The sequence below is a fragment of the Hylobates moloch genome, unplaced genomic scaffold (genome assembly GCF_009828535.3).
Source record: "Hylobates moloch isolate HMO894 unplaced genomic scaffold, HMol_V3 SCAFFOLD_18, whole genome shotgun sequence".
NCBI lineage: Eukaryota > Metazoa > Chordata > Mammalia > Primates > Hylobatidae > Hylobates > Hylobates moloch.
The window spans coordinates 63,678,369-63,700,781 of record NW_026652293.1 but is presented as its reverse complement, the minus strand read 5'-3'; the positions used below and the strand labels follow the sequence as shown (position 1 = coordinate 63,700,781).

Genomic DNA, 22,413 nt, shown 5'->3' with positions numbered 1-22,413 from the left:
GCGTGAGCCGGGAAGCTGGGGGTTGGCACAGAGGAGGTAGGGACAGAGATGCGGGTGAGCCGGGAAGCTGGGGGTCGGGGTGGGGCGGGTGAGAGGGTTCGGAGCTAGGGGTGAGCCGGGAAGCTGGGAGGTGGTTCAGAGGAGTTGGGGACAGAGATGGGGGTGAACCGGGAAGCTGGGGGTTCGGAGCTAGGGAGTGGCACAGAAGCGTTCGTGACGGGGCTGGAGGTGAGTCGGGGGGTTAGAGGGTAGGCACGCGGAGTTGGAGATGAATTAGGGCGCTGGAGGGGCGCAGAGGGACGGGGGGAACCGGGTGGAGGCGAGCCCGGCTGCTGGACGCGGACGCCACCCGGACCCGGGGCCCGCGCAGGGGCCTCGAGGAGAGGGGGCGGGGCCCGGGAGGGGGCGTGGCAGGGAGGGGAAGTGGGCGGGGCACCGCCGGGAAGGGGGCGGGCCGGGGGAAGCCTTAGTTCGGGGCAGCGGGGCAGGCGCGTGGCCGGGCCGCGGCGCGATGAGTGGGGCCCGGGCGGCGCCCGGGGCCGCGGGCAACGGTGCGGTCCGGGGGTTGCGGGTGGACGGGCTGCCCCCGCTGCCAAAGAGCCTGAGCGGGCTGCTGCACTCGGCGTCGGGCGGCGGCGCGTCGGGGGGCTGGCGGCACCTGGAGCGGCTGTACGCGCAGAAGTCGCGCATCCAGGACGAGCTGAGCCGCGGGGGCGCGGGCGGCGGCGGGACCCGGGCGGCAGCGCGGCCCGCCAAGCCTCCCAACCTGGACGCCGCTCTGGCGCTGCTCCGCAAAGAGATGGTGAGTGGGGCTCCGCGAGCGGGGGCTCTTCCCGGCCGGGCTCGCCGTCCCGGGAAAGTTCGCGGGGACTGCGCTCTGTCCGGAAGTCCCCGCGCCCACCCGCCCTTTCGGGCTCCTCGGCGCCAGGCGCCGGCGCCGTCCTCCCAACGACCCCCCTTTTTCTCGCGCGCCCAGTGCCCACGATTGGACCCCCCGCGGGAGAGCCCCGCGCGCAGAGGGCGGCTTTCTTATGCCCGGCGCCCTCAGTCCGGCCCCGCTGGCTCGGAAACCTGGTCTCCCGGAAGCTCTGTGCGGGGTTCGTGCCTGGCCTGGGGGCGGGGGCGGCCTTGTCACCCCTCCCCGAGTGAAACAGACCTTCCCGGTGGGGGAAAGGCGTTCACAGCGGCCCAACGGGTTAACGCGATTGCGTTTTCCTACCACAAAGAGAACAGCTTTTGTCCGCCGCCAGTGTAGACAGCAGATTGGAACAGCCCGGCCTCCTCCCCGGCGCCCCAGGCCGCGCGTCCATGATCCGATTACCGAGGGATGGCCCCGGCGCACAGATGGCTGCGAAAGCAGACGCGCACCCCAGGCGAGGGAGGCGGCCCGGTCCCTCAGCCCCGCGAAGCTGATTGCCCAAACCCGCTTGAGAAAGGTGGGAGGTGGCTGTCCTCCCGGTCTGGGTGCTGTCCATGTGAGTTCTTCGCCTTGTGTCTGAGCTCCAAACCATGGGCTCTGTTTCTCTGTGCTTGGGAAGTACATTAGCTGTTTGTGGACCAGAACGCACATGATTTAGGGTGACGCTAAAAGTAGGACAAGGGCAGAGATTTAGGCAACAGCGAGTCTTTCCCCAGCTTTCTCGGCCAGGCATAGGCCAGGCAAGAAGAAAACAAAAACTTTTCTTCTTTTCTACCGTCTTACTGGCCATCACCTCCTCCCAATCCCCTCGTTTTAAAAGCCCGCCTTTCCATTCACCTCGTCCAGGTTGTCTCCTTTCCCTATAGGTAAATTATTAAGAAATCTAACATTAGGAAAGCTGCCTTTTCCCAAAACTAAGTTTGCCAAAAATTAAATTGTTATAGAAATCTTTTAAATATGTATCTACTGCATTTAAGATATTGTTTAGGAAAATTCAGGGTATGCATACTTTTTTTTCAAGAGCATTATCTGTTCTGAAAACTAAGACTTAATTGAATTCAGAAAGCAGCCTTAACACTTTTAATCAAAGAGATATTGTCTTCCTACTCTGTAGCAGGCATTAAAGTGATTTCCAATTCTCACTGAAAAGATTTTCTAAGCTTCTTACAGAACCACTTAAATGCCAAGCCAGCCGTTTTTAATTTATTAAAAAACATTCATTGACATAAGCATCACACAGCTGGTGAACTGCATTTTAATTAGATAAATCTACACGTAGTGTGTTTACAGTCTGAACTTGGACATAGCAGAACCACAGGGGTGAAGTAGGAAGATCATCTTTGATTATTTAAGTTCCATACTTGAGCAAGAGACAGAAAAACCTCGGTGCCACTCCTGTTGTGAAGCTGTGGTTTATCAACATGCTCTGGAGTCTTGCTATGGTGGCTTGGGAGTCAACGTGCCATTCCCAAAAGTATTTTTCCAGGTCCCTCCTGGGGTGACTGAAGCACAACCACATCCGTATAATTACGCCTTGGACCAGAGCTCTCTGTAAGCCTATTTGAAGCACAAGAAAAATAAACAGCCATCTTTGGTCTGCCTGGTATTTAGCAGAGGTAAAGATAAGGTATGGCTGCAGGCCTTGACAAGTTCCTTTCAAGAAATGTCACAAGGCCTTTAAAGTTGCCCAGAGAATCTTTCGGCTTTTTAATTGATTTACTGACTTGGGGCCATGGGGTCTGAGTGGACAACTCAAGCTGAGACTCCCTCTGGGGAGGCCTTGCAAAAGAGTTCATTCCTGAGATATCTGCAAAATAGTTTGTGTTGATCTGTTTAAATTGAAGGCCTGACGTCAAATCTGTGGCGGGGGACATAACTAGATGTCATGGTAGAATGTGATAAATGCCTTAAAAAAATTTTTTTTAAAGCAAGCATAGAAAGAGGGACAACTTTTAGCAGGGACAGGGAGCAGGGTGGTGTAGAAAACCTCAGAAGGCGACAGAATTTCAACAAGGGAAAAAGGTACCAGGAAGGCAGCTGCGGAGCTGGAACTGGGAGTGCCCCAGTTTGAAATGTGAGCAAGAAGGGGCTGGGCAGGTGGACCGAGTGGACTCTGGGAAGCCTGAGTAGCAAGGATGGGTGTTCAGCAGGAGAATGGTACTATCCCAGTTGGACTTTGAAGAAATGAATTCTACAGCAGGGTGCAGGAGGGAGAGCCGGACTTTGGAGGCTCAATGGGAAGATGAGAGGTGTTGATGGGAGAGGCAATGGAGTCCCCAGCAGGGTAGGCGGCTTGCTAATGTGAAACAAGACTCATGTGGGAGACACTGTTCTGAAGCCGAAGCTAGAGGAATTACTGAGTCAGGGAAGATGATGAAAAGGGGATCAAAGATAACTTAAGCTTTTTCATGGAAAATGTAGCCAAGCAAAAAATTAAAAATTACAGTGCTGGCACCTAGAAATAATCACTTTTAGTATTTTGGGACATCTTCTGTTAGGTGCAATGTAAGTGCTTTCCATATAGTATCTTATTTAATTGTATAAATTCTCCATGAGATAGATACTCAAAGTCTGTTTTATATTAAAGAATTGGATGCTGAGAGTTGAACTCCCATAAGGTCACAGACCCTACCAGGTCTGTTTGGCTCCAAAGCCCTATTTAACCGTTGCAGTCTGTTGTCTGTGCACACGCATGCACTCTCACACACACACACATACATACATACAACACATTGATCACATATATTTTGGTTTGCTTTTTGGGCTGCACATTGCAATTATTTTCCCAGTCAAGATATAATGATTTCAGTGAGTGTGTAGTATACCACTGTATGGCAGTTAGCAAGATTTTGAAGCTTAGTAATCAATCACTGGTAAAGTGGGGTTCATTGCAGCACTTGGGGAGTCAGGGGGAGTGGCTGCTTTAGGGAGGAAGGTAATTTGTCATCATATCAGCTGAAGAGCATGTTAAACATATCAGAATGTGGAGCTGGAAGCTGGAAGCTGGAAGAGAGGTTTTGGTCTGGAGATAGCCAGTGGAAGAGGTGGTTGGTGCTGAGGGAGTAATACCGTCCGTCTCAATGGGAGGAGAGGACATTAGGATGCCGAGGGTGGAGCCTGGGAGAGCTGGAGCCCAGGGCTGGGAAGGGTCTGTCTCATGACTGCTGATGCCCTCCTCTGCTTGGAGAGTTGTGGTTTCAGCTCCATGTTTCAACACTTCCTGTTCTAGTAACCCCTAGGAAGTTCTGCACTACTTGTAAGTCCTCGTCCCCTCCCCAGAGGGGCCCATTTGGAAAGCTTCAAGGGTCACACAGATAGTTATTGCTCTACAGACCAAAAAAATCCTTTTGAAAAAGTTGATGATTATGATTTTTACATCAGAGAATATTTTTAGATCACGCTTAAGAGATGATTACTGGGTGTATGTTAGATAGCAAGTACTGTGGATGGTTTAAGGGTGAATAGGAAATATCTAGATGTTAAGGGGCTTATCACACATGGTAGATGTGGGCATCTTCACAGAAAAAGAATTGCTTTAGTTTAGACTAGTTTTCATTTTTCATGACCAAATACTCTATATTAGTAATAGAAACTTAGTCTGAACTAGCTTTTGCAAAAGGAGAATCTTACAGGCTGGATGTATACAGAGACAGACTAGAACCAGGGCTTATGGGGAATCCAGGAAGTCCACTGAGGTCTTCTCTTCCCCTCCTCCTCTGTTTTGTTTTTTCCTACATTTTGGAACCTGGCCGCTAACAGTGGCCACCCTCAATTTTGGCCATGCTGCTTAGTTGCAGTTTGCAAATACTGTGGAAGGATGCCAGTTGGCCTAGCTTGGGTGGCCTGGCCAGCCTGGGCCAGCCAACAGTGACAAGGACAAGATTGTATTTTAATAAGATGGTGTGAGCATGTGGTTGGAGTCGGACACTGGGGATTCTGTAAAGAAAGGACAGTTTGCAAAAATGGAGCAAGGGGTAAAGTAGTAGATATCTACTGCAGACCCCCTTCTATTTAAAAATACTTTGCCCTCACGGGTCCCACAATTTGAAAGATTTTTTATCTGCTAAGCTGGTGGCTAGCTTGGCTAACTAGATCTTGGTTGGCCTTTAAAATATTTGCATGTGATTGAAGGATGTCAGCTGGGACCCCTGGCACACACCAGTCCTTGCATAGATTTCTACATAGACTGCCCTTCCCAGCACCTGTGCGAGGTTAGATCATCAACCTTACAGGTAACCAGAAGTCACACTAGAGTGTAGAGACACAAAGACCTTCAGCCCTGGGGGCAGGAGATCTTTGAGGAGCAGCATCCCTGGGATTCTTGGGTTCAGCTGCTCCCGCGGTCAGCAGCAAGGTCTAGTAGCTTTGATTTGGAATCTCTTTGCCTCATTTTTTTCTTTAAACTGTCAGTTATTTTGGTCTCCCACCTGTGCAGAGTGGGCAGTCATCCACACAGAACTTTTGAATTCCCAAATTGCAATGCTGTGTAAAGGATTGAACCTAAGAAAAAAAAAAGTTGAATTTCTGAAACCAGTAACAATTAGCTTTCCCACATGTTAGTTGAAACAACTAAATGCCTAATGAGCTTGTCCAGTGAACTGGATTCCAGCTGATTAGCTGGAATTGCTGACATCCCAGTGGAGTACAGTCCTTATCCTTTATGTGAAACCAGTGTCTTATACAGGAGGTTTTAGTCTTTAAGAGGCTGTGATTGAGTCAGTTTGAGCCATTTGGAATAAGAAGATTCGCTCCCAGTGCAGCATTCTTGACTGGCATTGGTCAGAGGAGACTGGGGATGTCCAGCGGCCTTTAATACTGTTTTTCTGTTTGCACTGGTCTTTCCACTAGCATAGTCTAGCACAGTGATCCCCAAAGGATGGACCACCAGCTCCAGAATCTCCTAGGCTGCTTGCCCAAATGCAGATTTCAGGGCCACATTCTTTTTTTTTTTTTGGAGACGGAGTCTTGCTCTGTCGCCCAGGCTGGAGTGCAGTGGTGCAGTCTCGGCTCACTGCAAGCTCCGCCTCCCAGGTTCACGCCATTCTCCTGCCTCAGCCTCTCCGAGTAGCTGGGACTACAGGCGCCCGCCACCATGCCCGGCTAATTTTTTTTTTTGTATTTTTAGTAGAGACGGGGTTTCACTGTGGTCTCGATCTCCTGACCTCGTGATCCGCCCGCCTGGGCCTCTCAAAGTGCTGGGATTACAAGCGTGAGCCACCGCACCCGGCAGGGCCACATTCTATACTTGTGGAATCAGAAGCTGGGAGAAGGAATCTGCATTTTTTTTTTTTTTTTTGAGATGGAGTTTCACTCTTGTTGCGCAGGCTGGAATGCAATGGCACGATCTTGGCTCACTGCAACCTCTTCCTCCCAGGTTCAAGCGATTCTCCTGCCTCAGCCTCTCAAGTAGCTGGGATTACAGGCGTGCACCACCACCCCTGGCTCTTTTTGTATTTTTAGTAGAGATGGGGTTTCTCCATGTTGGTCAGGCTGGTCTCGAACTCCCGACCTCAGGTGATCTGCCCGCCTCAGCCTCCCAAAGTACTGGGATTACAGGCATGAGCCGCTGCGCTCGGCAGGAATCTGCATTTTTAGCAAGCCCTTTAAGACTAGAGAAGCACATGAATCAGGGATCAAAAGCTCGAATATGGTGTTAATAAACTGTGATACGGTTCTGACAAGCCACTTCACTCTTTTGGGCTAAAATCTTTTACTGGGAAAATGAGAATTAAATGCCATAAAGGGTCCTTTTGGCCATGGCACTATTCTTTACCCCTCGTGCTTCTATAGTTCTTTCTGGTGCCTACAGAAGAAGTTTGCTCTGTCATAACTTTTGGGCACAGGTGCGGGGCCTGTCACCAAGCAATATGCTTGGTGTTCCCAAGGATACTTCACAGCTATATCTAGTTGCTGTGAATTCCTTGAATGCAAAGAATGGGAAGCAGAAGAGGAAGAAGGGTACAAGTTTGCTATTCTTGAGCTCAGTTCATCAAAAATTAGGCTGTCTACACCAGTTATTAAGATTTTCAGGCCACCGCTACCCTGTACTTGTCTTGTCCCCATCCCAATATCCACCCTATAAAAGCAAAAACTAAAAAAAGAATATATCATAGTTTGTGTGTATGAAAGCATGCCCATGTCTTTGGTGTGGGGTGGGGGACAATAAGGGCAGTGTGTGGGTCACTGCCTGGCTTCATTCACTTGAAGCTATCTCCAAGTGAGGTTAGAGTTCTTGTCCCAAGATTTGAAGATACAAAGGATTGAAAGTAAAAATACCACTTTAAACTTTGCTCTATTACTGTACCTACCTGCAAAGTACTATAAATTGATATTTTTCCTAACTCATAAGTATCTTACAACCCTTCCTTTTTTTTCCCTTTTGTTTAAAGGTATGCATCTGTTCAATGCAAATGTAAAGGTGCCCCAATAATTGGCAATGTGGGCACCTCTTCATTTGCAGATAGCCTCAAGTGAGCAATAGCCCCGGCATTTCTGTACCTTGCAGACAGTGGTGCCTCCCCTGCTCTGGGTCCTGGTCTCACCGACATGGCTGTAGCCCCGAGGCCAGGTGGGCAAGGATGTTTAGGGAGGGTTCAGGAAGGGAACCATGCCCCTGCTGCAGTTCAGTCCCACCAAGCTGCAGATGGAAGTTTCGCAGTTTCGCTCTGGGAATGCCTGCAGGAACTCCATGGAGACTTTAGACCCCACTTTGAAAAACCAAGCTTTTCGTAATCCAGTGGAGGAAACCAGACACACCACAGACTCCATGCTCAGGAAGCGATCCCCGAGGCTGGCTGCTCAGATATTTGCCCCCCTTGCCAATGTCATTCTCCATATGGAGCCCTGGCCTCCTGGCCCTCTTGGCCTTTGCCCACGCGTTCCTGATGTTTGGAAGTGATGATGAGACAGGACTCATAAAGGCTGCTCACTGCTTCCTGTGGCTCGTTCCCCACAGACACTTAACACAGATGGTCACCCTCTCCCAGGAACTCTGGAGACAGAAAAACTTTTAGCCTGCTTTAGAAGTCTACAGAAATTCATTAAGACATGTGGCCTTTCCCGTTTTTGTGGGCACTCTCTGTTCACTTCCTTGATTGGCCTTGACAGCCATGAGGTGGCCTAGTTTTGCAGGTGTGCGCTTTCTGAGTCTCAAGGATTGGGGAGGGAGGCACCATCTTTGATCAGTGGAGGGATCTGGGGAGAAGGGAGGGCCTCTGTCTTCTGCCCAGGGCTCCCTAGTCAGGGAGTAATTGTTGGGGAACCCCAGGCCTGTCCCAGCCAGGAGAGCCTAGGCTGAGGAAGGTGACTGAGATGCACGTGAAAGCGAGTGTATTCTTAGGTGGGTGACTTGGTTAACCTAAATGGATTAATAAAGTTTCTCAGCTTTAATTTCTAATAAGGTAAATATTGACAGGTATAACTCACATAACCAAAAGCTCTTTGGGACTCTCAATTGCAATTAAAATTGGATATAAAATATCCAAGTTAAACGCTGCTAAAAGAGAAGTGGCAAGGTGTTTAACATCCCTTATAACCACAGATGTGTACGTTAAGACATTAAGACAATAAGGTATCATGTTGTACCTCCAAGACCGACAAAGGTAGAAAAGCATGATCCTGTCACAGTGAGGGTTTGGAGAAGTAAACCTTCTCATGCATTGCTGGGGGTGGGGGGTGGGGGGTGGGCGATGGAGCGGAGGCGGGGCGGGGCGGTGTAAAGTGCTGCAGGGTTTTTTTGAGCGCAGTTTGGTAATACCTCTGAAATTGAATATGTGCCTGTCTTTTGACAGGTAATTGCATGTTTTAAAAACTCCGAAATGGCTTTCTATTGAATAGCAAAGCAGAATTGCAATATAATTTTAAAATACGTGTAACTTAGGTCACAAAAGGGATGTAAAATATTTGCAGTATGACTGTTAAATCTTCATACAGTTAAAGCCAATTATTGACTCTTTTTTATACCAATACAGATATAAAATTATTTTGTGATGAAAAGTAGTCCAAATTGAATCACTTTATTGGTAAATGTCTTTCTTCCCATTACATTTTCCCATTGCTTTGGACTTGAGGCCTGGGGTTGGGGAGGATTGGAAAGGCGCCTAGGGCATTTTTCTCCCCTTGTCCTCCTTGTCCCGCACAATTTCATATTCGCAAGTGTATCTTACAGAAGCATCCACACAAGTGGATAACGGCACTTATACATGGATGTGTATTGCAGGATTTTTTATAATAGTGATAGAATACTGTACAGTTGTTGAAAAGAATATGATAACTATATATGTATATAGAAAGATGTTCACAGTGTAAAGTTACAAAACAGTACTTACCTAACTTTGTGTATGTGGTAACAGTAGAGAAAAACCAATATGAGTGTGCATAGTGGTTTGAGGAATATCTGCTAAACTACTACAAGTGGATATCTGAAGAACTACGGTTTCAAAGTGTGGTCCGGGGACCTCTAGGGGCCCCCGAGATTCTTTCAGAGGGTCTATAATTATATGATGGTGATATTGACAAATGTGACTTTTTGGTTATTATGTAAGAAAATGTACCAACATTTGGAAGATCCTGCATAATTTATTGAATCAATTTTCTACTTTTTTCATATGACTGTGCTTGATATTGAAAGATCCATTCACAGTGCAAGACTGATGGGTTTTAATGTAATAGAGTGTGAACATTTCATTGGTATAGTTCCAAATTCCACACTAAACAGCAGTCAACTAAAGGGCGGTAGCAAAGAGGAATATCCACGATCGTCTGAAAAGGCTACTGAAATACTCCTTCCTTTCCCAGTTATACAGCTGTGTGAGGCCAGATTTTATTCGTTTACTTCAACCAAAACAGCACATCACAAAGGACCAAATGCAGAACTAGATAAGCCAGATATTTAAAAAGATTTATGAAAATGTTATTTGTGTTAACATGTAATAGGTTTATTATTATTATTATTATTGAGACAGAGTCTCACTTTGTTGCCCAGGCTAGAGTGCAATGGCAAGATCTTGGCTCACTGTAGCCTCTGCCTCCCAGGCTCAGGTGATCCTCCCACCTCAGCCTCCCGAGTAGCTGGGACCGCAGGCAAATGCTACTACACCCAGCTGATTTTTATGTTTTTTGTGGAGATAGAGTTTTGCCATGTTGTCCAGGCTAGTCTCGAACTCCTGGGCTCAAGCGCTCCACCTGTCTTGACCTCCCACAGTGCTGGAATTACAGGTGTAAGCCACCATACCTGGCTGGTTTATTATTTTTAGTGGATTAATACATATTTTAAATTTTCTCAGTTTTAATTTCTAGTAATGTAAATATTGATAGGTATAACCCACATAAACCAAAGCTCTTTGGGACCTTCAATAATTTTTAAGAGTGTTTGGAGACCAAAACATTTGGAGTCTGCTGTTTTATAACAGGGAATTAAGGAGAACTGTTTCGTATGATTAGGAACCGTTTGAATTTTTAATACAATTAGGATACAATTAGAGTGTTTATTTTTATAATCAGAAAAAAAATAAAAGAATATACAAAGACATTTCTTAAAGAAAATGGTCAATTGCTTTCTTCATCTGTACCCAGGACAGAACAAGAGGAAATGGGCTTAGTTTGTACGAATGTTAGTTTAGGTTAGAGATAAACAAGAATGTCCTTCTGAGAATTGTTAAATTGCAGAACAGGCTCTGTATCAGTGTGGATGCCCTCACTTGTAAGTTAGCAGAAAATCCAATTCAAACAGCTTTACCTGGTAGAGGAGTTTCCTGGAAAGTGTAGAGGTGGGATGTGCTTTGGGTTTAATGGGGCTTAATCTGGGGGCACAGTCATGCAACCTGGTTTATCTTCTGTCTCTGAATCGTGATGGCGCTTTAGAGTCCAGTCCTGAGCTTGGCAGGTCTAAAATATTAACAGGAGATGAAGCTGACCAAATGACACGAGTGTGTTTCCGCCCATGGGAGGAGAAGGCTACATAGGAGACAACGTCATCAGAACTGTTTAGTGAGCACAGAGCTGGAACCCAGCAGGGAGCTGAGAGTCCTTCAAGGGTGTTTTTGTCAAGCTTGGGTAGCTGAGCTCATAGCCCATCTCCAACTGCATCAACACTGATGAAGTCTCTCTTTGGCTTTTTCTAAACAGTATGCAGGGCAGCATCCTATAGTCAACACATCCTTTATCAGAAATCAGGTTATAATCGATTAGATCTCTGCCTTCTTCAATTACAGTCCAGGCCTGTGGATATAAACTAGACGGTGTGATTGGATTTGGGGCATTTACCAAGTCTTTAAAATAAATTTGTGAGCCATCTGTATATACTTACTCATTCATTGTGTTTTTAAAAGATAACTGTGAAAATTTTCTCATTGTTAATACATTTTCACAATAGAAAACTTAGAAAATTCAGAAAAGCCAGAAATAAAAGTTGCCTGTGATCCAAGCAGGTTGCTATACCACTGCTGAGACTGGGGCCTCTCTCTTCATCTTCCCTGCACAGGCAGTGCAGGATGATGATCAAAGCACCCATTTCAGAGTCCTGCAGACCTGGTGTCACCTCCTTACTCTGCCACTGACTAGATGGCCTTAGGCAAGGGCCTTTGTCGTTCTTTTTTTTTTTCTTTTTTTTTGAGACAGGGTCTTGCTCTGTTGCCCAGATTGGAGCACAGTGGTGTGATCACAGCGCACTGCAGCCTCAACCTCCTGGGCTCAAGTGATCCTCCCACCTCAGCCTCCCAAGTAGCTGGGACCATAGGCACGTACCACCACACCCAGCCAATTTTTAAAATTTTTTTGTAGAAATGAGGGTCTCGTCATCTTGCCCAGGCTGGCCTGGAACTCCTGGGCTCAAGCAGATCCTCCTGCCTCAGCCTCCCAAAGTGCTGGGATTACAGGCGTGAGCCTGTAATCTGCAAATGGCAGTTTTTTAATTTCTAAAAAAAATCTTAACATTTTTCATGATGTTTTGGTTTAAATCAACACAAATTTCCTTTGAAAGGTTCCCCTCATCTTTTAAGCCTTGTTTCCTAGTGGTCATATTTCTATTGTCCTTTCTTTAAGTTAGGAAGAACTCTCTCTCCCATGCAGCCTTCAGAGATACTCAGAGACTTTCAGTGACTTAACACCCAGCTGGGAGCCACCGCCCTGTCTGGAGTGTATTTGTATGTGGAGCCTACTGTTTTGAAAATCCCAAGTGAAAGGAAGCAGTTTCAAGGGTGGTTTGGGCTTGTTTGGCCCCATTGTTGGGAATGCTGTGGCTCGCGGGGCCACCTGTGTGTGTTGCGGGAGGGGTGGCGGGGAGCTCTGGGCATGGGAGAAGAGGAGTGAATGATCAGGAAGGAAGCAGGAAGCCTGCGCAGAGAGCGGAAGGACTTGCGCTCACAGTTTACAGCCATGGAAGCTGCTGATTGTTCTTGAATTTAAAGTGGAGAATGAGGGACCACAAATTGCAGGGTTTGAGCATTCCATGTTTTTCTTAAATGAGCCTGTCTGCATTTTCAAAACATGTGCTTTCAAAAGAGAGCTGTATTTTCTGAATCCAGCTGTGAATGTGGAGACCGGCCGTCCTCCAAGGGCATGCGGGAACACACCGTTGAGATGCAGGCTGCTTCTGCTCGGAGAGTGGCTTGCTCGGCGGCTCCCCAACCGCTCTTTTTTCTGGAAGGGTGAGAAGTTCTTGTCATGGTGACTTAACCATGTCTTGCAGTCAAGTCCTTTTGGATGGTTACTCTCTCCCCTTCCTGCATCCAAGACCCACATACCTTCATTGTAGAGAGACTGACCGCCAGATCTGCTCTCTGAAGAGCGCTCCCAAACTTGGTGGGGTGTCTTTGGCCCTCGATATGATGGGAGGCACGCGGGGACTCAGAGTTCTGGTGCTTCCCACAGGGACACCTTGTGGTGTGCAGGGCACTCGGCGGCTGCCCATTCAGTCTGCACCTCTGTGACTGCCCGAGGGATGCAGCTGGAGGTCTGTGGGTGCCAGCACCACCCCACTGCCAGGCCACTTCTGCAGCTACGTGTTCTCTGGGAGGGTGTCTGAGATTTCTGCAGCCAGGCGTTTTCACTGATTCACCAAATATCTGCCTGTCTGCTCTGCGAGTTTCTGGGCTGGGTGCTGAGAGATCCAAAAGGGAAATGGTGTTTGCCTTCATGGAACTTGTCCTGTGTCAGGAGAGAGAAGACCCGTTATAGAGAGTAGTAAATGCCCTAAGACAGGTGGAGACGGCGAGGGGAAAGGATGAACACTGGCTGAACCAATCACAGTCTGAAGAGTGGAGGGAATCAGGTACAGGGCGGGTGGTTGAGGAGCATTCACAGATGCAGTGGGGATGGGGGTGTTGTGGGGGACAGTCCGGGCTGTGCAGGTTGGGAGTCAAGGGCGTAAGCCTGAAGAACAGTCAGACCAGATGGTGGAGTGCTGCCTATGGATCTTCCACCTCCCTCTAGAAAATGTAAGTGTTGCTGTTTAAACAGCCACAGCTGAGGAAGAGGGGCCCCGGCTAGGAAGTCTGGTTTACTGTGCAGCAACTTACCTCGTGTCCTCCGAGCTGATTTAGAGGATTTCTGGTAAATCAGGAAGTTTAGTCTGGTGCCTGAAGACAGTGGCATCGAGAGGCTGGGACGTGTGTAGGCGTGTGTGTGCGTGTGCATATGTATGTGTGTGCATCTAATCCTTGTTAAATCCGTCTGAACTTTTGCCATGTGTCGGGTTGTGTAATAGGTGTGTGCGGGGCTGTGCTGTATTCCTAGGCGGGTCAGGATTCCTTTCTAGGCCAGTGTTCCACCTGATGACAAGGCAGCTTTGTGAGTCATCTGGGTGCTACTAAGTGCAGAAGTGTCCAGGGAGAGATCGTCTTTGCTTTCGACTCCCTGCCGGGTGCATCACCTCGGTGGGCCTGGGAATACCTCGCAAATGGCACTGTCAGGAGGAAGCCTGGAGCCACGTGTCTGGCTGGAATGGGGTCATGGGGAGTCAGAGCCTTTGAAACCTAGAAGCGTTCAGGCTCCTGTGTTTACCTGGGCCGACCTCAAACCATCCCAGGAAGGAGAAAAGCAGACCTGCTCCGGTAACAGGGTGCCCACTGCTACTTAGGTGTTTTTCCATTATTCATTCCTGGGGTAAGAAATCGAGTCTTGGGTTTACCCACCCTACTGGTGTCAGAGGGACTCAGCAGGAGAGTAGATCTAGGATTCCAGGTGAACTTCTTCCATGATTTTTGAGCACATACTGATGTGACCCCCGAGAGGGCGTGGCTTTCTTGATTAAAGTTAATATTTCTTTTATTAAATCCTAGCAAAGATAGGGACGTCAGAGCTGGCCGAGTGAGACTCCTGGGGCATGTTGATGGTATCCAGATGCAATTCTGCAGAGGAATCCTGGAAAACAGGAGTAAGTCTGGAGGAAAGGCCCGCGGGTGGTTAGTGGACGAGAGGTCATAATGAAAATAGGGGAAGGGCCTGAGATATTTAGCTTGGAGAGGAGAAGACAGGTTTGGTTTTTGTTTTAGGGCATGGGGTGGTGGAACGTAAATGACCTTCAGATTAAAGGGTAGTTAGGAGAGAGTGAAATTAGATCTGTTTGGATGCCCAACGGTCGCACCCAGCATCAAGGGCTCTGTGAAGCCTCCAGGCTGGGAGGCTTTGACTTTGTATAAAATAATCGTATTGGTTTGGAGAGGAGTGCAGTGGTTTGGAAGGTCCTCCTTTTGGGGTTTGAGGTAAGATATCCCAAGTCCTTTCCTATTTGAGAGTTTCCCCTTCCTCATGAGGCAGTGTCACTGGCACATTGTCACCCTGCCTGACTGTGCTGGCTGTCTTCTGAGCGAAGGTGACCATCTGGTTCCTCCTCATGTACCACCTCAGTGCTGGATTGGGAGAGGAGCGGGAGGAACACAGTGGGATAGGGCGCTTCTGTTTTCAGGGCCTGGCTGCACCTGCCGCTCCTTCCTGAGGTGAGTCTGCCCACTAGCAGAGTGGAAAAGAAACCATGGAAATAATAACAACAATGACAGTAGAGGCTATTGATTTTTTTTTTTTTAGGAGCTGAGCAATTTATCCACAGTTTCTCAGCTGGTGAGTGGCAGAGCCAAGATCTGAACCCAGGCAGGGAGGTAGGCAGGTTCCAGAGCCTGCACTTTTAATTCTGTGCTCTTCTGCTTGGCTGGCCTGAAATTCCAAGCCTACAGGATAATAAATATAAGTGGCCCAGGAAAATCAGAAAGATATTTGTGTCAAGATCACTGGTTCTTTGCTGGAACTGGGCATCAGCATCATCTGGGTACTTTTTGTATTATTTATTTATTTTTTCAATAGAAAATTCCTAAACTGACTGACTGTTCTTTCCCTCCTTCTCTCCCTTCCTTCCTTTTCTTCCTTCTTTCTTTCCCTGTCTTTTTTTTAATAGAAAATTCCCAAACTATGGATAATTTTTAAAACACAAATGCCAGATACGCTGTTTCTCTCCCTCTTGACAGACACACATCCTTTCGAACTCTAATCAAGGAAAAGAGCAAGCAGTGGTGTCTGCCCTAGGGTATGGTGGCCTGGGCATCTCTTAAGTTGCCCATTGCTTGCCTATTCAAGGTATGCTTTTGAGATGCCATTGAATGAAGTTTGCCCTCCGCGTATAGTCCTGGAAACTGTCTCTCTTTCGCTTGCAGTTCATTTAGGACAGAGAAGCAACAGTTTATATAGGGTCACAAAGTGTTTGAGCTAACCATAGATGAGCGAGCCCAAATCCCCCATTTTATAGGCTGGCAGAGGGTCTGGACCTCAACCAAGCCACAGAGGATGGCAAAGCTGGGCCTGGAGACCATGCTTCCGACCTGTGGCTGAGGTCTCTTCCTAAGAAAGTTTAGAAATTCTGGTGTCAAGAGTAGTTGTGGTAACAACAGAACCCACCTCTCTATCTGGAAGTCTTCTCGAGTGTCTTAGCAAAAGATGCTCTGTAGGCTGGGCACAGTGACTCACACCTGTAATACCAGCACTTTGGGAGGCTGAGGCAAATCACTTGAGCCCAGGAGTTTGAGACCAGCCTGGGCAAGATGGCAAGACCCCATCTCTACAAAGAATTTCTTTAAAAAATTAGCCAGGCATGGTGGTATGCACCTGTAGTCCCAGCAACATGGGAGGTTGAGGCAGGAGGATCCCTTGAGCCCAGGAGCTTGAGGTGGCAGTGAGCGATGATCATACCACCGCACTCCAGCCTGGGGGACAAAGCAAGACCCCATCTCTAAATGTGTGTGTGCGTGTGTGTGTGTGTATGTGTGTGCATACAGTGTAATAAAACATAGTTCTGATTTTTATGGTCTATTCAGGCCATAGTAGAGAGACAGCCAGTGTTCACTTGGCGATTTAGAATAGTTGGAGGGTATGAAGAATAAACCTGGAATTTAACACCCAATCTATTTACAAGATGAGCACTTTTTACCAGGCCTCAGCTTCCTTTTGTGAAAGCCATACTATCTTACGTGGAAAATCTTATTGCTAGGTAAATGAGTCATTTCGGTAATTATAAAATCTGTAAATACTCTGATACTTTCTGTGTGCTTTTCTACATGCACGTACCCATGCATCTTTTTTTTGGTTCAAATTAATGGTTTTATTTCCATCTTTAACACTAGCAGAGGAGTCCAAAGCAGACCGATATCTATGGATATAGTTTAAATGTAACAAATAAAGAGTTGAACTATGGACTTTGATAAAAGGAAGGACATTTTTTCATACCAACCTTTCCCTAGTTTGCAGTTTCTGAATAGTAGAAACAAAACACATTTTTAAATCTTTTTATCAATTTAATTTAGGACGAAGTAACACAACTTTTATAATTAACCACTGAAGTTGTCTTTAATGATAAAACTTAAAGAAATTTTAAAATGGGTGTTACCATATTTTATTAGTGGACTGACTCCAAGGTTGCCTTGCTCCAAGTCTGGGCATCGTGACATTCCCATGATGCCCAGAAGAAAGTTAATGGCAATGATGTCCAGTCAGGGGGCAGACACGCTACACATCACAGTGATGGGAGCCGAGGGTTCTGCCCTCTTCAACTCTGAGTAGAAAATTATTATTTTCATTCAAACTAACTGGAAGTGAGCCAAACAGTTAAAAAGTCAGAATGAAGAACAAAACAATTTTCTTTTCACATAGAGGAGGGACACTCCTTCAGCCCCGTCTAAAGTGAATTCCGTGCTGAGTCCCTGCTCCTTCAGAAGGGTAAACTAAAGGGCAGTTACTGCTAACAAAGCTAGAAGTGGCCCCTTCCCCACCCTGAAGATGTTTCACACAAAAAGGCCGTTTGTTTGGCTTGAAGCCCTCTGAGGAAGGAGGACAGCGGAAGAGGAGGCATGCTGGCACTGTAAGGCCTCTCTCGTTAGCCACCCCCAGGCCCCGTGCTGTCAGGGGTAGCTTGGGCCACTTTGCTGCCCCTGAGCGAACCTGAGGCTCCCGCATACCTGTGGAGTGAAGGAGAGGTTGTCATCTGGGCCCATGTTTCACCAGTCAAAACCTATGGAGCAGTCAGAAGCCCAAAGCATCCAAGCCCAGTGGCCAGGGAGCTTCTGAAATAAATGGCACTGGGTTGGGAAGGATGAGAAAGCCAAGTCAGGTGGGCCAGGTTCTCTGAACATGGGGCAACAGTGACCTGGGCAAAAGCCTGGAACTGAGCGGCTGATAAGGCCATAATCACTGCCACCACTTCTCAGTATCTACGCGGGGGCAGACGTTAGGCAGTGGGAACTGACTGGAGGGCGTGTGGCAAACACAGGATGGATTTTATCAGAAAAGAGAGGACACCCAAACACGTGCCTGTCCTATTTATCTTGCATGTCCTGTGCCAGGTGAAGGATGCTGGAGCATGGGTAAGGTTCCTGAGAACAACTGGTGGGCAGAAATGGGCTGGGATGGGCACTGCTCCACAGGCAACATTAAGCCTCTGAGGGGGACGCTAATAGTGCTACAGCTGGTGGGCTGCTGAAAAGTAGGTAACGAGTGGCCTTTATTGTACTTTTTCATTCATAGGAAACGGGATTGCCCTGCAGAGTTTCTCTTGATTTGCAGAAATCACTGCAGATCAATGATAAGGTGCAGGCAGAATCAGGGGTGACCTCCGACTCTCAAGGGAAGAAGTCCAGTGATTGGTCTTTCCAGGGCCTCAAGGGGCCACTCTTGCACCTGGTATCCTCGAGCTGGGTGAACCGGGTCTGGCTTGGTCAATGTGTGGCAGGCAGATTGGTCGACCGGCAGACACTTGGGACAAAAGGTGGTGTGCCCAGGAAAGCTGGGGCAAACTTTCTAAACAGGGAAAATTTCTTGGCAAATGTGCAGGTTCTGCAACCAGACGGGAACCATGATTCCCAATGTGCCTGACTCCCTTTCTTCCACTCTAGAACTGGACCACCGCAGAGGAACAGAGATGGCCTGGGAGGGCCCTGGGTCCAGCACCATAGCATCAAACTGGAGATAACAAAAGGAAGGGGTTGGAAACAAAAGAGCTGTTTACATACCAGACGTTGGTTTCGAAACAGTCTTTTTGAGCTCAGGAAAATGGAGGCAGATACCACTGGAGAACCTGGCTGTCTGTCTGTCCATCCGTCTTCTCCTGGGCAGCTCTGAATACTTCATATATAAATGGAGTGGTACCGTTTATGGTTGATCTTTTTCCTACAAGTTGGGCAAGTATTAACATTTTTCAGGGAATCACGGAGGCACTGGCTACAGAAGACATGGCCACATTCTGTGGAAATGATGAGACGTCCGTTCTGCGCGATCTCTGAGTATCCGTCCATGCAGATAGGACAGCTGACAGTACCCGAGGGCCTGAAGCCTGTAGCACCGTCATCGCGGGCGTTTCTGGGAGCGTGGGTAGTCACATACACATCTCTGTCCCTGGACAACTCCTCATCATCACTGCTCACCGCGCAGCTGTCAGCATGGTCCTGGGGCAGCCTCCCGGAGCAGCCTCCTGGCATTCCTCCGTGGTCGTTTTCTTTCGTCAGCAATCACAACAGAGTCATCGTGAGTCAGATCAACCACCACAGGCTCGAAAGATTCACAAGTGAGGTCCACAATTTCATCTCCAGCTTCCACGAGTTCTATGGGTTCTGCTTCCAAGGAAATCTCGGGGGTGGAGGTTGCTTCCCAAGTTCGCTTCTGGGCTTGTCTGGAATTTATTGCTCCACCACGACGCTTTTTTGTACTCATTGTGCTCTTTGGTGCCTTTCCTTTCCTACAGAAAAGGAAGTGATCTATACCAAGGTTTGCAGGGAAGTCAGATGTTCTCAACCTTTCATGCCCTTTGGTTAATCATCTGGCTTGCAAAAGAATTTGGACCCGGACAGATTTCCAGTATTTTCAAGTCCTGGAGCTAGTTAGGTCTGCAGGCGCCGCCGCCGGCGCACTCCAGAGAAGAAGCTCCTTCTCCAGCTGCCCAGGAGAGCTGTACCCATGCATCTTTAGTGCTTTAGCCCAGGAGGCATTAGAATCTTGTTTATTGAATGGATTGATATTGAATCTCCCTAATAGCTCCATAAGAGAAATTATTGTTCCATTTTGCCATCAACCAAGGCATGGAGATGAAGGTGATAAATACCTGGCTCAGGGGCCAAGAAGCTGAAGGCAGGTCCCCTGGTGTCTTCTTGAGTTTCTTCCCGTTGCCATTCAGAGCAGGGTCTGCGGAACAGCAGCATAGCACGGAATCACCGTAGGGGCTTGGTGGAAGCACAGCCATCCAGTGGCCCCAGACCCACTGAATCAGAGTCTGCTTATTGAACGAGATCCCTGGGTGGTTCTCATGCACTTTAAAGGTTAAGAGTCACTGATGCTGGTCTATGCTGCATTTCCAAGCATCTTAACTGTTCTGTCTTTTTTTTTTTTGTTTGTTTTTTGTTTTTTTTGTTTTTGAGACAGTCTCGCTGTCGCCCAGGCTGGAGTGCAGTGGCGCGATCTCGGCTCACTGCAGGCTCCGTCCCCGGGGTTCACGCCATTCTCCTGCCTCAGCCTCCTGAGTAGCTGGGACTACAGGCGCCCGCCACCTCGCCTGGCTAATTTTTTGTATTTTTAGTAGAGACGGGGTTTCACTGTGTTAGCCAGGATGGTCTCGATCTCCTGACCTTGTGATCCGCCCGCCTCGGCCTCCCAAAGTGCTGGGATTACAGGTGTGAGCCACCGCGCCCGGCCTGTTCTGTCTTTAGTATTGGTGTAAACGATGCATTTCCTCTTCTGACCGTGCTCTTTTCTCTGGGATGGGTGGTGGGGAAGGGAGGGACTGGAAGATAAACAAGTATATGACTTTTATAAATGTTCTTTGTTCTTTTGCTGCTTGTTTTTGTGGGGCTAGTTTTCGGGAGGAACTGTAGAGCCCTTCATCTTCCAGGGCTTGCTCGTATTCAGTCAGTTACTCTGGGGAGGGATCCCAGAACCATCTGGGATAAGACTGACCCTGCCTGGAGGAGAGGGAGGCAGTGTAACCTCTGACCACTGAGCTGCACAGAGGTGGGTGCTCCAGGGGGATGTCACATTGGCCAGCTGCTGTCACCGGCAAGGGGCATTCCGTTGTCCCTGGGAGTTGAGAATGACTGCATCAGTCAGATCCTAACACAGTAACAGGGAAGGCCAATGTGGGTCTTCTCCGAGTCTGACTGGGAGAGGAAATGACACACGTTTCTTGGCGTCCAAAGTGAAAGCAGGTGGGACCACTAGAATGTGCAGTGCTGTTGCTTCATCAGGCATACTCAGGAGCGTCAGGGTAAATTCTGCAGGCTGCCCTGGTTGCCCCACAGATGCGATCCTCCCTGGACTCATTGAGTAATGTCTGAGGTATGGGCATAACACAATTAAGGTGTTCTCAAAGCTGGAAATCCAAAGCATCCGAGTGATGCTCTGAATCATTCGCCGTGTGGAAGGAATGTGCTGGCAGGCGCAGATTGCCGCTGAGTGTTGCACTGAAATTAAACTCAAGTGCTGACTTCTTGTTTTTTACCTCCCCACCCCTTCCCTCAAGGTTGGTCTCCGCCAGCTGGACATGTCCTTGCTCTGCCAACTGTACAGCCTCTACGAGTCGATTCAGGAGTACAAGGGGGCGTGCCAGGCAGCCTCCAGCCCAGATTGCACTTACGCTCTGGAGAATGGCTTCTTCGATGAAGAGGAGGAATATTTCCAGGAGCAGAACTCCCTGCACGACAGGAGGGACCGAGGCCCTCCTCGGGACTTGTCACTGCCTGTCTCCTCCCTCTCCAGCAGCGACTGGATTCTGGAGTCCATCTAGAGGGTCTTGGGAGGGATGTGACTGTTGGGAAGCCCTTCCTACTGGACACGCTGTCAGCATTTGCTGCTTCTCTTGCAAGAAAGCACCTCCATTGTGGATGGTCCTCGGGCACAGGGGATGAGCGCTACCGGTTTCATTTGTAGGCAGGGAGTTCTCTGCGGATGCATGGTGGCAGTTTGCTTTGATGGCAGCAGTTTCTGCTTAGGTGACTTAGAGGTCCTCAGCAGTATCCTCCACACGTTTTTATTGAGGTGCACCTGCTGGGGATTCATAATGAGAATATAACAAGAGGATCTCGGTGAAAGGCCTTAGTGGGTGTTCTGTGTGAGGTGGCTTGTAGCTAGCTACTTCCTTACAGATGGTAGAGTATTCCAATCCTCTGTGTTAGGGTTCTTGCTTCCACTTTGAGATGTATTAAAACCACCATTTCACTGCTTCCCTTCCTCAATATGCGCTGCAGCTTTTCTTGCTGTTTAATGAGCTTTTAAGCCTCTCGCTTCAGCTTTATTTATTTGTAAGCTGCATTACTAACTGCCCAGTGATTCGGTGAAAGCTTTTTACTGAAGAAGTTAACATTTCTAGTCACCCCAATCAACTGGCTTTTTTCAGCCAAAATTTTGTATCATTCTTTGTCTATCAGATATGAGAGGAAGGAAGATAATACGAAGACATGTTGAATAGTGAAAAAAAAAAAACACAAAAACTGGGGCAAGCCAATGTGATGTATCACTCCCTGTAAGATGGCAAATGTTTTCATTTTTAAGATTCCGAATGTAAACTAGTGTGCTAGAAAGCAAACCACCCTCCACTCAAACCAGTAATTACCTTAAGCCTTAATATATTTATTAAAATATTTTATGAGAACATTACACTTTGTAGGTTAAAAATGAGGATAAATTGCTAAACTGTCTGTTGTCGTGTTATTTTATTCTGAATTTGTAGTCATCAACTTTCATGACTTGAATGCATTGAGTCCAGTCAAATAATGAAAGAAAATTAGTTTGTTTTTCTGCCACTAAATGCATTTGAAACAAGGTTGACTCTGTTGAGCTTAAGGAATCATTTTAGCAAGAGTAGATCACCATTTACAGCTGGTTCTCAGTGCTCTTTCTTTTTTTTTTTTTTTTTTTTTTTTACGAAAGTTTGCTCTATCGCCTAGGCTGGAGTGTGGTGGCATGATCTTGGCTCCCTGCAACCTCTGCCTCCCTGGGTTCAAGCAATTCTCCTACCTCAGCCTTCCGAGTAGCTG

The 22,413-nt window shown here is 47.8% G+C and overlaps 1 protein-coding gene and 1 pseudogene across 1 annotated transcript; one reads left to right on the top strand and one right to left on the bottom strand.

Annotated features, from left to right (window-relative positions):
- The first annotated feature begins 469 nt into the window (after positions 1–469).
- FAM89A (family with sequence similarity 89 member A) lies at positions 470–22,116 on the top strand. Its single transcript, XM_032137368.2, has 2 exons — positions 470–802; positions 20,901–22,116. The coding sequence occupies exons 1-2, from the start codon at positions 512–514 to the stop codon at positions 21,162–21,164; spliced, it is 555 nt and encodes a 184-aa protein (XP_031993259.1). The 5' UTR covers positions 470–511; the 3' UTR covers positions 21,165–22,116.
- Positions 18,457–19,354, bottom strand: LOC116457874 (E3 ubiquitin-protein ligase RNF4-like; annotated as a pseudogene).
- Positions 22,117–22,413: the final 297 nt, after the last annotated feature.

Bases quoted from the DNA above. Each gene is read 5' to 3' on its own strand.
- FAM89A (XM_032137368.2), top strand. From the start codon at position 512: ATGAGTGGGGCCCGGGCGGCGCCCGGGGCCGCGGGCAACGGTGCGGTC. The intron at 803-20,900 runs GTGAGTGGGGCT...CCTTCCCTCAAG, and splicing joins CGCTGCTCCGCAAAGAGATG to GTTGGTCTCCGCCAGCTGGA.